General features: G+C 38.6%; 1 protein-coding gene across 2 annotated transcripts; it reads right to left on the bottom strand.

Annotated features, from left to right (window-relative positions):
• Positions 1–851: 851 nt before the first annotated feature.
• LOC124177441 (SR-related and CTD-associated factor 4-like) lies at positions 852–12,674 on the bottom strand. 2 transcript variants are annotated; one of them, XM_046559793.1, is made up of 15 exons: positions 12,429–12,674; positions 11,837–11,965; positions 11,408–11,699; positions 10,689–10,876; positions 10,288–10,569; positions 9,494–9,643; positions 9,072–9,340; positions 8,563–8,757; positions 8,355–8,488; positions 7,921–8,129; positions 7,637–7,814; positions 7,270–7,563; positions 6,854–7,069; positions 5,337–6,713; positions 852–4,029 (listed from the first exon to the last, which is right to left on the bottom strand). In XM_046559793.1, exons 1-15 carry the CDS (start codon positions 12,456–12,458, stop codon positions 3,110–3,112), a joined length of 4,863 nt encoding a protein of 1,620 aa, XP_046415749.1. In that variant the 5' UTR covers positions 12,459–12,674; the 3' UTR covers positions 852–3,109. The 2 variants fall into 2 exon arrangements, with proteins under 2 accessions (XP_046415749.1, XP_046415748.1); XM_046559792.1 differs by having other exon boundaries at positions 6,854–7,078; positions 12,429–12,673.
• Between the last annotated feature and the right edge of the window lie 27 nt (positions 12,675–12,701).

The following is a 12,701-nucleotide window of genomic DNA, read 5'->3' as shown; positions in this document are numbered from 1 at the left end:
TGATCAAAAAAAAAAACCAGTATACTAAAATACAAATCGTGTTATTGAGTCGGTTGGAATCACAAAGTAAGGGCGAGCGAGTGTACGGAGAGTTTCTTTCTTTGCCTTTGCAGGAGTGGTGCGGGCTGACGTCATTTTTCACATATCTGTTCATATCGACACACGAATTATTCGTTTTCCATTTTAACTTCACTCAAATATTAATTTAATAACGAATGACGTACGTAGGTAATAGGGACAGTACCTTGCACTTGTCACTCAGTTTGAGCGCAAGCGCGAGTTATCCATCGCTGCGTTGTACAAGTAGGGTACACTTGAATGCTTGCTTGCTTGCGCGTGAACACAGGAACCGAGGGTTGTTCAAGAAAAATATCCACCTCATTTTATGTCTTATATCATCTCATTCTCGTTATTGATTGTATACCTTAGATCATAACTTTGCATCAAATATGACACACCTAGGTTTTCTTCACGTATACTCATCTTTTTCTTTTCAAATCAAAAATATGTTCTTGCAACATGAAGTCCAATTCATTTATAAGATAATGTAAGATATTTTATAATGTACATACAATAGAGATGCAATACGTAGAGAATTGGAAAATTTTGTTGTTGAGTCGTCAAATGCTTTTATTGTATACTTCTGCAGACTTTTACTAATATACGAAGCACGGTGAGAAGAAAATTGAAATAAAAATTAAGTTTGATTCACTTTAATAATTACAAACTTGAAAGAAGTTACGGAAGATAAACCTAATTCTCTGCAATGATGCAAAGTATGTAAGAAAATAGTATTTTATTCTTAGGAGCAGTGCAGAAAGTTGGAATGATAACGCCATATTTATTTGCAAACGATTTGTATAAAATGTTTATTATTACTTTTTTATCTATTTTTCTTGTTTTCTTATTTTCTTTTTTTTTGATTACTTATCGTTTTCAGTTCATTTCATTTCATTTTTGAATATAATTACGATCATGCTTGAGCAACTGTTGACTGCACAGCATTTATTTCATTTGTATTTACGTAATTATATAGAATATATTTGCTACTCTTCATTCATTTCGTCTATATATGAAAATATAAAATTATTTAGTCAATATACGCGTGTATGTATGTACAATTCAATAAATTAATAACGTTACATGATTGCAGGCTCGGTACATAAACGAGTAATACAAGATACCATACGCACGCTGTAAGGTATCCGCCCCCTTCCCTGCTAACAATTCATTGGAAAACAAATTTTACTTCGACAATTTCTATTTTCTCCTTCTTTTCTTATCCCTTCACCCCTACGAGTTTACTCACTGAAAACAAAATTAAAAAAAAAAAAAAAAAAATTTTGCTACGCAGGCGAAATAGCTAGGTGAATGGAAGTTGAGAAGTGTCAGAAGAAGAAAAGAAACAAAAGACACTTAAGAAAAACTATCGTTGACTGATAATAAAATTACTAGTTATACTTTACTACTTTCAATTATACCCACATATTTTTAATCGGTGATCGCGTTTCATCAAAAATTTCCTACTTTTCAAAGCAATCTAAATTCTGATTGATGGTCAAAAAAAGTCATCAATAAGTAAAATTTATATCCTACTCTGCTGATTAAACAAAAACGCGGTGAAAGAAATCAAATTCATTTTCATTGAAGACAACTAATTCTGACTATTATTATTGCTATTGTTACTATTTACTCTCTCTCTCTCTTTAATTTTCTATCATTTTGTCTTTCCTATAGGTACTTAGTAGATAGGTCCTGTGTTCACTATCACAGCAGTGTTCAATTAAGAAGCAGCAGTATACAGACATATGTCTGTATATCCTACAAGTATGTATGTATGTATAATGTATATACATTAAAAGTTTAGAGCTTTGATGGAATCATTAATTAATTTGTTAATAATATTATTATCATCATTAACTTTGCTTTGTCTAAACGAATAAGATATCATTCATCATCAAGTTTCATTATTCATCGCGACTTTACCTAATGACTTTAGTAGTAAAAATAAACTCACTGGACCCATAGCTCCCCACCACTCCGGAGTATGGCGCTCGCAAAAGAAAAGTCCGAAAGTCCGCTCTGTATTTCACTTCCTAGATTAAATAACTTTGATCACTATCATCTTATACATGGATACGCATACACAATGCATTTATGTATATATGTATATTACAGTGGTTTTTATTTGGGGGTCGGAATCATTTTTGTTGGGACGCCCCCCAGATCTATTCCAAATCATTCAAAAAAAGTCTGTGTAAAGTTTTAAGCCTCTATGACAACTGGATTACATGCCTCAAAGCTCTGAAAGGTTTAAATGTAAAATGCATCTAGTTTTTATAACCAGGTATTTCGTGTTTTATGACTTTGGTCTAAATTAAGGGACCGATTTGAAACTTGGCAGAGTTGTTGCTCATAATGATAGGAACAAACTCTGAAAATGCCACAATTTTATAATTATTGTTCCTTAATGTATAAACCTAATAAAAGTGATGGTATTAAGCTTATATAACAAAAGTAATATATTATAAAATTATGACAAAATTTTTTAATTTTCAGGGTTTGTTTCTATCATTATATGCAACAGCACTGCCAAGTTTGAAATCGGTCCCTTAATTTATATCAAAGTCAAACAAAACGATATACCTGGTTATAAAAACTACATGTATTTTATGTTTAAAACTTTCAGAGCTTAGAGACATGTGTTCCAATTGCCGTAGAGGCTTAAAACTTTACAGATGTTTTTTTAATGATTTGGAACAGATCTGGGAGCATGACCAAAGAAAATTTGTCCAACCCTCAAATAAGGACCACCGTAAAGTATATATGCAATGTATATATACAATGTGTAGATATATATATACATACACATATACATATTTTTGGATGTATATATGTATGCGTTTAATATGCACAGCATGCATACGCTTTTCTTAGTCTTTCTGGTTTTTTGTTTTCACTTCCTTTCACTCACAAAGACTCCTTTCTTTCAATCTCTTCATACTTAGCTGAATATCAAATCTGCAATATATTTAATTTTTATCGTGCATTGATTTTTTTCGGCTCCTTCTTTAGCTAAAAATTTACTTTTTGGTCATTCATTAACTTCCTATAGCAGCTCATCTGATTCCGATTTTGGCGACGCAACATGATCATTAGCTTCGTTTTGATCGTCTCGGGATTCAGGCATAGCCTGGTTTTCAACACTTTCAATATTCACATTCACGTGTTCGTCCGATGGGTCAAAGACTTTTTCCTCAGGTTCGTAAGAATCGATATGATCGTCAGGTGCATTAAAAGATTCGTTTAAGCCATCCATTTCTTCGTTCTTGGATTCTATGGCAAACTCATTTGCTGTTTCAGGAGATATGTGAACCACTTCTTGTTTATCATTTTCTTTCTGGTTACTTGCAGAATGGCAGTGCTCCGGAGCGTCACACGTTTCCAAATTTTCGACTAACTCAGAACCATGTTCAGGCAAATCATCGAAGTCATTTAAATTCTCGTTGCTTGTTTCAAATATTTCCTCTAAAATCGGAGCTGAGGATGACGGTTGTTTCTCATGATCATTCTCTTCGCCGAATATTGATCTTTCCTCATTGAACGTATGATCCGCAGGTGGCGGGCTCACATTGCCCCATCTTGATTTTCTGCTCCTGTTACGACTCTCACGATCCTGAGACTTTGCTCTTCCCTCATTGTCCCTGTGACTCGTGTGATTTTCCTCCAGATCGCCAACGTCTCCACCATGTTCAACACCATTCTCCACCTCGTCTAATGGCCACGATCCTGGTGGACCATTTTCTTGATTTCTCCAAGGACCATCAGGCCCTCCAGCTGGAGGACCGAGCGCTGCAAACGGTGGTCTAATATGTGGCCCTGGAGGACCACGCGGATCATCAAACGGTGGCCTGAAGAAGGAATCTGCTTCTCTGGGGTCGAACGGCGGCCCTCGAGGCCCGAAAGGTGGCCTCATACCAGGCCTCATACCCCTTGGACCCATACCCCGTGGGTGAAACATAGGAGGGCCTAGAATTACGTAATTCAGAGTAAGCGCTGGAGCTAAACTTTAGCTGGAGCATTCCTGACAGGTTTTTGATTTTACAAAAACAGGATAACCACTAATTTGACAAAATAAATTACGCAAAATTTTCTGGATTTCCGGAACCCAAAACGCAGTTTTTCTATGACATTTTCTTATCCTAGATAGCAAGTGTCCTAATTATTTTACACACTTTATTACCCCTACATTCGATGGAAATTTTATATCTTTCACTTTGTCTCTTGAAAAAGGGAAGCAATTAGCCGTATCAAATTTGTCATAAAAAATTCGATTCAACTTTGAACATAAAAAAAACTGATATTTCTATTTTTTCCGTGAACTGCAACTCAAATTCCCTGATAAGCGTTCCACAAAATGACCATATAATTAACAAAACAGGAAAATTTCATGGAGTTTTTTTTTTTAGTATTTTATTAATTTTGGGAAAAATGATTTTCTCGTTTTTTTCCAGCGAAATTACTTTAAAGCAAATTCAGCAGGTTATAAAAGAAAGGACTTCGTGATATCTGTAAAATAGGTCTATATGTAAATAACAGTAAAATTCAATTGCATATTACTTTCAGAATTGATACCATTTATAACGGAAAAAATACTATATAGTTATATTAAAATACTATACTTTGTGCATATACGGATTGCAAGAATTTTTTTGCCATGAAACTTTCCTGTCGTGTTTTTCATACATTTGGCTTTCACAACTTTGTGGTGAAAAAAAAATAACGTTAGTGAAATAATTTTGTATAGTAATGTCGATATTTTTGCTGGAATAGTATTTAGATGAACCTTCATCCGATCACACTTGATTATACGTATGTTCAAGTTGTGACCGATCAAACCTCTGCTCACAAACAAGTAGTTCATTCTGATTACCAGTCTTTATTTCATCACTCGCTGCAATTAGAATGAACCATTAGAGAATTTTCAGAAGTTAGTATCAGTGACAACTCGACTTTGCGATTAAGTTTGATTGATCCAAACTTCAGATACATGAGATAGTGACTATCAGTAACATTTTGTGAAACTGAAAAAGTAAATTGAATATCACTTTTGCTAACTTGAGTAGAAAGCTTCGTCATGATATGAAAGTTATTTCAGAACTACAGATTACCAGTTATGTTAACCCTGGTATTTTGTAGGGTTTGTAAAATTCTGTGATATTGAAAAATTTCAGCAAAGATTTCATAACATTAATATTTTTTACAAAACATGCTTCTTTGAACTGATGATAACTTGAATTTCAAGGTGAGAAAGTAGATTAAAAACATTAACTCACCGTGACCACGTGGCGGTCCGATTCCAGGGCCTCTAGGACCGAAGCCATCAGGCCCCATGGGTCCACGGGGTCCCCGTGGCCCCATCATAGGTGGAGGTCCAAAGCCCGGATCCATGGGTCCTGGGAAAAAGTCTCTCCGCCTAGGATCGAAGTCCGGATGATCAGGATGACCTCTGGGATTGAAAGCGTCAGCCATTCTGGGATCAAAGCCAGCTTCGCGCTGCCTTATTTCGTATTCGTAGCGTTCCCTCTCATAATCATCCATTGGATGTCGGCCCCGCATATCAGGACGGTCAAAATCATCCCTAACGGGTCCCATTCTGGGGTTAAAATCATCAGCCCTCGGACCATTGGGCCCCATTCTATTGTCGAAGTCATCATTGAATCTTCCGACATGCATTCTCGGATCGGTAAAATCATCGATCGGTCCCCGCGGCGGTCCGACCGGTCCCCTGCCCCCATAGCCCGGCCTGTCCCGGTCGCCAGGTCCACGCTGAGGAAAATCCCTAAGATCCTGCGATACGCCTCTGAAGTCGGGTCCCCTAGGTCCGAAGTCGGGTCTGTCCTGAGGTCCCAGGGGAAATTTGGGTAGATCCATTAAAGATGGGGGTAAATCGCCCGGTCTGCGACCACCGACAATGACATCTTCGTAAGATCTATCGCCTCTGTCCCGATCGATTCTGTCGCTCCTGTTATTCCTGTCCATTCTGTCGTCAAGAGGCAGTGTGCCATCAGCCAATTGCCGTAGCCTGTCCGCTAGACTCGGTTTCACGTCCTTTTTTGAACCCCCGCCGTCCATTTCGTGAGTATTGTTTTGATTTGGCAGACCGCTAGACACGTCTGACCTTATACTTTCCCGGCCGTCTCTATCTCCGCGATCTCTGCGCTCCTCTCTGTCCCTGTCACGCATCTCTCGACCATCTCTTCGTCTGTCGCGTCCCCTGTCTCTTCCCCGTCCGCGATCTCGTCTGGAATCAGCGCTCTCGTCTCGATCGCTTCTCTCGCGGTCTCCTCTGTCTCGTCTCTCTCTTTCCCGGTCTCGATCCCTATCTCTGTTCCTTTCGGCTCTCATTTCTCGGCCGAGACCATCATCTTCTAGTCTATTTTCGGTCAGATGGGCTTTTCCCATTGCCGCAAGAAGCTGGTCACTCAAATTCGGCTGCTTTTCTTTCGGCATGGTTATCGTATTCTGCGGTATTTCGTCCTCCATTTCCATCTCGACATCCATATCGTCCGAGTGATGTTGCTGCGACATTTGCATCTGCATCGGTGGCGGTGGACCGATACCGAACGGCTGTCTCAGCATTGGGAGATTTGCCAAATTTGCCTCTGATGTCGGAGGAGGCACTCCCATGGGCGGAACATTGTGCGGCATGCCTAAAACGATAGCAGAGTGCACAGATCAGTGGTTAATTCCGAATGTAAATATTCGAATTCAACATTTCACCACCCAAGCACAGGATTAAATTTCTATAAATATATTCTAAATTTTATAGAATGAACACAAAGTTAATTACCTGTGGCACTAGGTTTGTCAGAAGGTGCAGCAGGCGCAGGAAGCGGAATTTGAGCAAGGAGACCTACACCAACTCCAGCTCCAAAAGGTGAATTCACTGGAGGAGTCAGCATGGTTTGCATCATACCTGGGCCGATTAGTCCCTGCATATTTGGTGGAGGTACACCGATAGGTACGTTGGGCATCAGTCCATGCGTCATTTGAAGTCCCATGGGACCTATCATACCTGTTATTTGTATTTTGTTATTGGAATTAAATAGTCTAATTAGAAGCTGATTATATTCGGGCATTGTTGCTAGGGATAAAATTGCAAAAATTTATTTGTCTGTAACTCTGTCAAGGCTTTGCTAACATAGGAAGTGAAATCTGAATTGCATTTCCAACTTCTAATGAAACTCAGATATCCTCATTACTCACGTGTTACACCAGTGATGGGAAAGCCTGGAGGCATCAGTTGAAGTTGAGAGTTAGGGGGGGCGAGCAAAGATGCACTGGTGGGCGGTCTAATGGGCGGTGGTTGACTGGTATCGACCATCTGCTGTTGCTGTTGCTGCTGCTGAGAGTTCTCGGCAGAGGACATTACATTAACAATACCATCTGTTAATGTGGGAATTGGTGTCCCCGCTACAGATGCAGTGGCAAGAGTTTGCTGCTGAAGGTGTAGCTGGTGCTGCAGCGTTTCTGCGTTTGCCACAGCATGCTTCAGTTTACCTATAAAATGAATAATTTGGTATAACAGTGTTTTATAAGGAAATATACAAAAATCCTGCAACTATTCTTATACCCTTCAATCTGGGAGGCAGTGTATCTTCGTCTATCATACCACCTTCCTCCAATAATTCTAGATCCTGATCTGTTACATTGTTCAACTTATTCCACGGTATGTAACTGACGCCAAGCTCAACTTCCCAGTAATCTTTCCACTCCTTGCCTTTAACTCCTTTGCCTGGTGCCCAAGCAAGCTGTAAATGAAATGGTCAAAATTATTAAATTACAGTACATGGTACACTCGAGGATGTATGTTTGTACCTAGAGTTTCAAAGATTGAGTGACTGTAAATTGTCTCACCGTTATAGCTTTTCCCTGCATTTTGTGACTTTTCAACTTGGTAAGAGCTCGATAAGCATCTTGCCTCCTATTCATGCATATAAAAGCGCATCCTCTAGGCGATATTAGATCAATGCTAACTATGTCCCCCAGTTCTCCGAATGTATCTGAAAGTTCTTCCTGATGAACCAATTTCGACAAATGACCAACCCATAACGTTGTGCTGCAAACTGTGGGGGAAAAGAAAATATCAATAAATACCAAAACGTACATATGATAATAAAAAATGGTATCCAGATTAAATTATATCCATGAATGAGAAAATAAAAAAATTGAGCCATAACGTAGGAACTCCATCTTTTATTTGTTTTTGGCAGTGTTTAGAAGGAAACGAAACCAGGATAGGGGGAATTGTTTGGACAAAGCATGCTTATACGTAACTTTAACACACATACCGCTAAGCTTCTCTCTTACGATTGGTGGAAGGCCTCGTTTTCTCCGTTCTCTTTGTTTTTCCCGTTCTTCCTCAGACATTTTGTCTCGGCTATCATCGCGTTTTCGTTCACGATCTCTTTCTCTGGATCGTGACCTAAAAGAAAGATGCAGAATTGTCGTCAATAAGCCAACAAATGAAGGAACTCCGTAGGTGGCTGTTTCACATACCTCCTGCGCCTAGATCTACTCCTTGACCGAGATTTTCTGTCTTTATCCCTCTCACGATTCCGGTCTCTATCCCTGTGACGGGGAGATCTAGACCGACTACGTCGCCTATACCTGTCTGGTGAACCACTTTGTGACCTTATGTTGTCACAATTTACTATCTCGACACTGCTACTGTCCCGTCTTGTTGGAGCAGAGCTATAAAATTGAAGAAAGGAGATTCCTATAGTAATAAATGATTAAATAATGTTTCCGCCAGATATTACAATGAAAAACATATATTGTACAGTGATTTTTTACCAGACAGAAGCATTATTGATTTCTATCTGTACGTAATGAAAAATCACGGATGTAGACATAATATGGCAAGTTTGTTTAAGGCACAGTGGCGGGATTTTCCACACATGACTAGATCGAACTTGCGCTCGTAAATTTTAGTGTAAAAGTTCTGACTTACTGGTAAGTCAATGGATGAATGAGACGAGTAACTACAGCTAATGTCATTTATTTACCTTGGAAAGTCCATGGAATCCTGCCTCTCATCAATCAAGGGACTTTTCACATTTTGAAGTGAGGACTGTGGAGTGACTCTCAGGCTCTGCGGAGGCTGGGAAGCATAAGGTAATGCCGGAGGATAACCTGGCGGTGGCTGACTCATGTCTTGTTGCATGAGCGCAGCATTCATGTTGATGTTTGCTACAGCATTATAAATTCCACTTTGCTGCGATGGCTTAAGAACATCGGAGGGCTTCAATTCACATTCGGAGGCAAACGGTAAACTCTGATAATGAAAAACAGAACATAACAGAAAATTAAATTTTTAAATCGTTGCATGGATTACCTGCTTTTCTGATACCTTTTTATATTATACGATAAGAAATATTGTCAAATATCAACTTTCAACCCTTCACTGACAATGTGAATTAATACTAACAGGAACTGTTTGTGCTAAGTGTTTATCGAATTCATCCTCCTGCTGTTTCATTTGTTGTAACTTGCGCCGTTTTTCCTCCATTTCGTGCTGCGTTGCAGTAGCATTGCCACTCTGCATAGTTTGCTGTAATGTCTGCAACTGTTTGAGGACCTGAAATATGAAAAATGCAATCAGCATTTATACATGTGTTGAGTCGTCGAGAGGAGAAACGAAACTCTGTTACACTCACCAAAAAACTAAAATATGGATCATGTGTTTTAATTTGTATGAATGAATAAGATCAAGCAGTAAAGATAGTTTGTTTCACAGTACTTTTCATCACCCCGCAAACCAATTCGCTAACTTAGAGGTACTATCAAGTATGATCAAAATATTTTGTCGTTAATATTTATTTTTCCCATAAAATAATTCATTCATCTTTCATAAAATTGAATCCTATTGCATTTAATTATTCATTTTATAGGAATTTGTATTATTCGTTCTATAAACGTCGAATGAACTGTGTTGGAGTCCTTCAAATTTAATGAATTTTTTGTCAATAGAAGCGTATGGTCAAACAAAACGACATAACAACTTTTAATACCCATCATCTGATTGTAAAGTCGTATAAATAGCAAATTTTTTTAATCCAACAGTTTCTGAGATCATCGAGGAAAAATTTCATTGAAATTAGAAAGTTACTTCCGACCAGAAGCCATATTTTTTCTTTATTGCCATAGGTGATGAAAAGTAAAAAGTGACGTGGATAGCGCAATTGACTGCTTGTACTGAGTTAAATAATTAACCATAAACACCTCGGGATTAGTAAGCAGAGTTCCCAATCCTTCGAGGCTCCCACCAGCTGGTCCTGAATTGTGTTGTCCCAAGTTCGACTGCATGGCTACAGGTGAACTACCCATGATCCCATCGTCATCTTCTTCTTCATCGTAGTCGAAGTCGAGGAGTTTCTTATCAAATTTGACCAATGACTGGTTCTCATTAACAGTAGCTGCTTCCTGTTTTTTCAGTAACAGTTGCTGCAAGTGCTGAAGTTGAGCTAACAACGTCGCATCAACCTGATTAGTTCCGCCTTGACCCTGAATAAGACCAAACAATATTGTTAGGTATTCATTACCTTTTCACCAAAGTTATATAATATATTTTTTCCATTAATTTCTTTATTAACAACTCGGAATTTACTTGAATCATAACTAACCATCATTTTACTAGCATTTGCTATGTTCGCAGTTTCCATTTTAGTTTGCGCCAACCAGGCTGGATCAATAGACTTTGATGATGGGAACATCTTTTGGTCTTTTGGTGTGTTTTTGACTGCTGAAGGTGGTGTTTTTGTAACTGCGCTTATGGAGCTTAAATTACTAGCATTTGTAACATTGAGAGTGCCTGTAAAACATACAATTATACAATTAATTTCAAGATTTGTTTACAGTTTATCCAGTCAGTTTGGACATAAGGCTACATTGCAGAGAGTGATACTACATCAGAAATAAATTCAATGGTGAAAATATTAACGATTAAAATGATCGCCCAACAAAAGTGACATCACCCATGTTTCTTGTTCTAAACCAAACAGTCAAGCTGTACTCAGCATTAATAATAAATGTTTTTTATGTATTATGATAAGATAAAATCAATCATTCTGTCAAATGCATCAAGAACTCCCATGAACTATAACATCATACACAAAGCTATCATTTTATCTCTCACATTTTCAACCTAAGTAAAAATCTCGTCAATGTCATTTCCAGTCACATATACAATGATATTTAATAAGGCAACTACATTAATTTTTATAGATAAAAGACGACACCATGCGCTTCAACTACGATTTAACAATTGGTGTAACCAAACGTGAAGTATATCAGATATAAAAAACACTAAATTAACATTCTATTTAATCAAATTGTGATATACCATTACTGTTAGGAGGCTGTTCCTTATGAATGGGGTGATTAGGGTCGGCAAGATCAAAAAGCGGCTGAATAACTTCAGGTTGAAATACTGCGTTCTTCTGCCAGAGGTTCAGGACACGTATTACTTTACTTTTGTCCTCAGGTGGGCATTTCAGCAAATTAAGAAACGTCGTTTGCATATTTTTAGCAAACCTTGGAGCAAAAACATCCTTCTCAACCCCAAACTGGTGCCGCGACTGACGAACTATCGAATCAATGACGTACAGACCTGGGACTTTGTACTCCGGTTTGCACTGAAATTAAAAACATGTTAAATAAATATACTATTAGTGTAAAAAATGGTCTAAACCATAGGATATTATAATTCTTAGTTGTGAAAATAAGGCAGTCTTAAATTTTAACCCTTGATGGTACTGCGCTCAATACTCACTTTCTGTATGAATTTTTCTACACTCTGAACAACGTGCTTGTAAAACTTGATGGCCTTGATTGCACCTCGAGTAAGAGATGTCATCTTGGCCTTGGATATTGGTGGCTTAACATCGTACAACGACGAGAGCTGAAAGAACAAATCAAGGTGAAACGAAGAATGCTAAGGGATAAAGTTGTATAAGAAACTGCTAAGTTTCAGTGAGTTTGATTCATCGCTTGATTGATACAGGAGAGAAACAAAAGAAAAAACTGAAATAATCAAATTAAATGGAAAACTATTTCACTGATTCAAATCGTATTAATCCAAACAACAGGATAGAATGATTCCCCTTCGAAAATCGACGGTAAGATCATCATCGATCCGATGCAAGTAATCGTCAACAAGCGAGCAGCGAACCACGGCCGGGTACGAGTACTACATCGTAAAGGATTTTTGGCCCGAGGTTTTTACGACACGGTTCAGAGCTTGGACCGCTTGCATAAATTCGCTCGAAAAATGTAACAAGGTGGTTTGCTATTAATTAGTCGATCTCGACTCTTCGTGAATGGTGACCTCTAAATTTCGGCCTGGAGAGGCCAAACTAGCTTACCTCGGCGTTGAACGCCTTAACCGCATCCATTTCGTCTTGTCGTACGGCGAAACTGCCCTTCGGCGAAATAACCGTGAGCCCCGCGGACGGGCGCGACACTCCTCGTTCACACCACAAACGTCTATCGTATTAATAAACCTATTATATTAACGAAATAACTACATTTCTCGTCGTCGCGCACTTTCCGAGCTGGGCCATGCCATCCAAGAATCAAGATGGCCGCCTCCCCGCCGCCGCCGCTACCCGACATGCATCGCGACACATCACCACAGA

Source organism: Neodiprion fabricii, chromosome 3 (genome assembly GCF_021155785.1).
Source record: "Neodiprion fabricii isolate iyNeoFabr1 chromosome 3, iyNeoFabr1.1, whole genome shotgun sequence".
Classification (NCBI taxonomy): Eukaryota; Metazoa; Arthropoda; class Insecta; order Hymenoptera; family Diprionidae; genus Neodiprion; species Neodiprion fabricii.
This window is presented reverse-complemented; position numbering and strand designations above follow the sequence as displayed.

What these genes read in the sequence shown, in the direction of transcription:
- LOC124177441 (XM_046559792.1), bottom strand. Translation starts at nt 12,458, where the DNA reads ATGGATGCGGTTAAGGCGTTCAACGCCGAG. An exon ending in CTCTGCTTACTAATCCCGAG is followed by an intron (nt 9,644 to 10,287) that starts GTGTTTATGGTT and finishes TTCATATTTCAG; the next exon opens with GTCCTCAAACAGTTGCAGAC. An exon ending in TGACAAACCTAGTGCCACAG is followed by an intron (nt 6,714 to 6,853) that starts GTAATTAACTTT and finishes CTATCGTTTTAG; the next exon opens with GCATGCCGCACAATGTTCCG.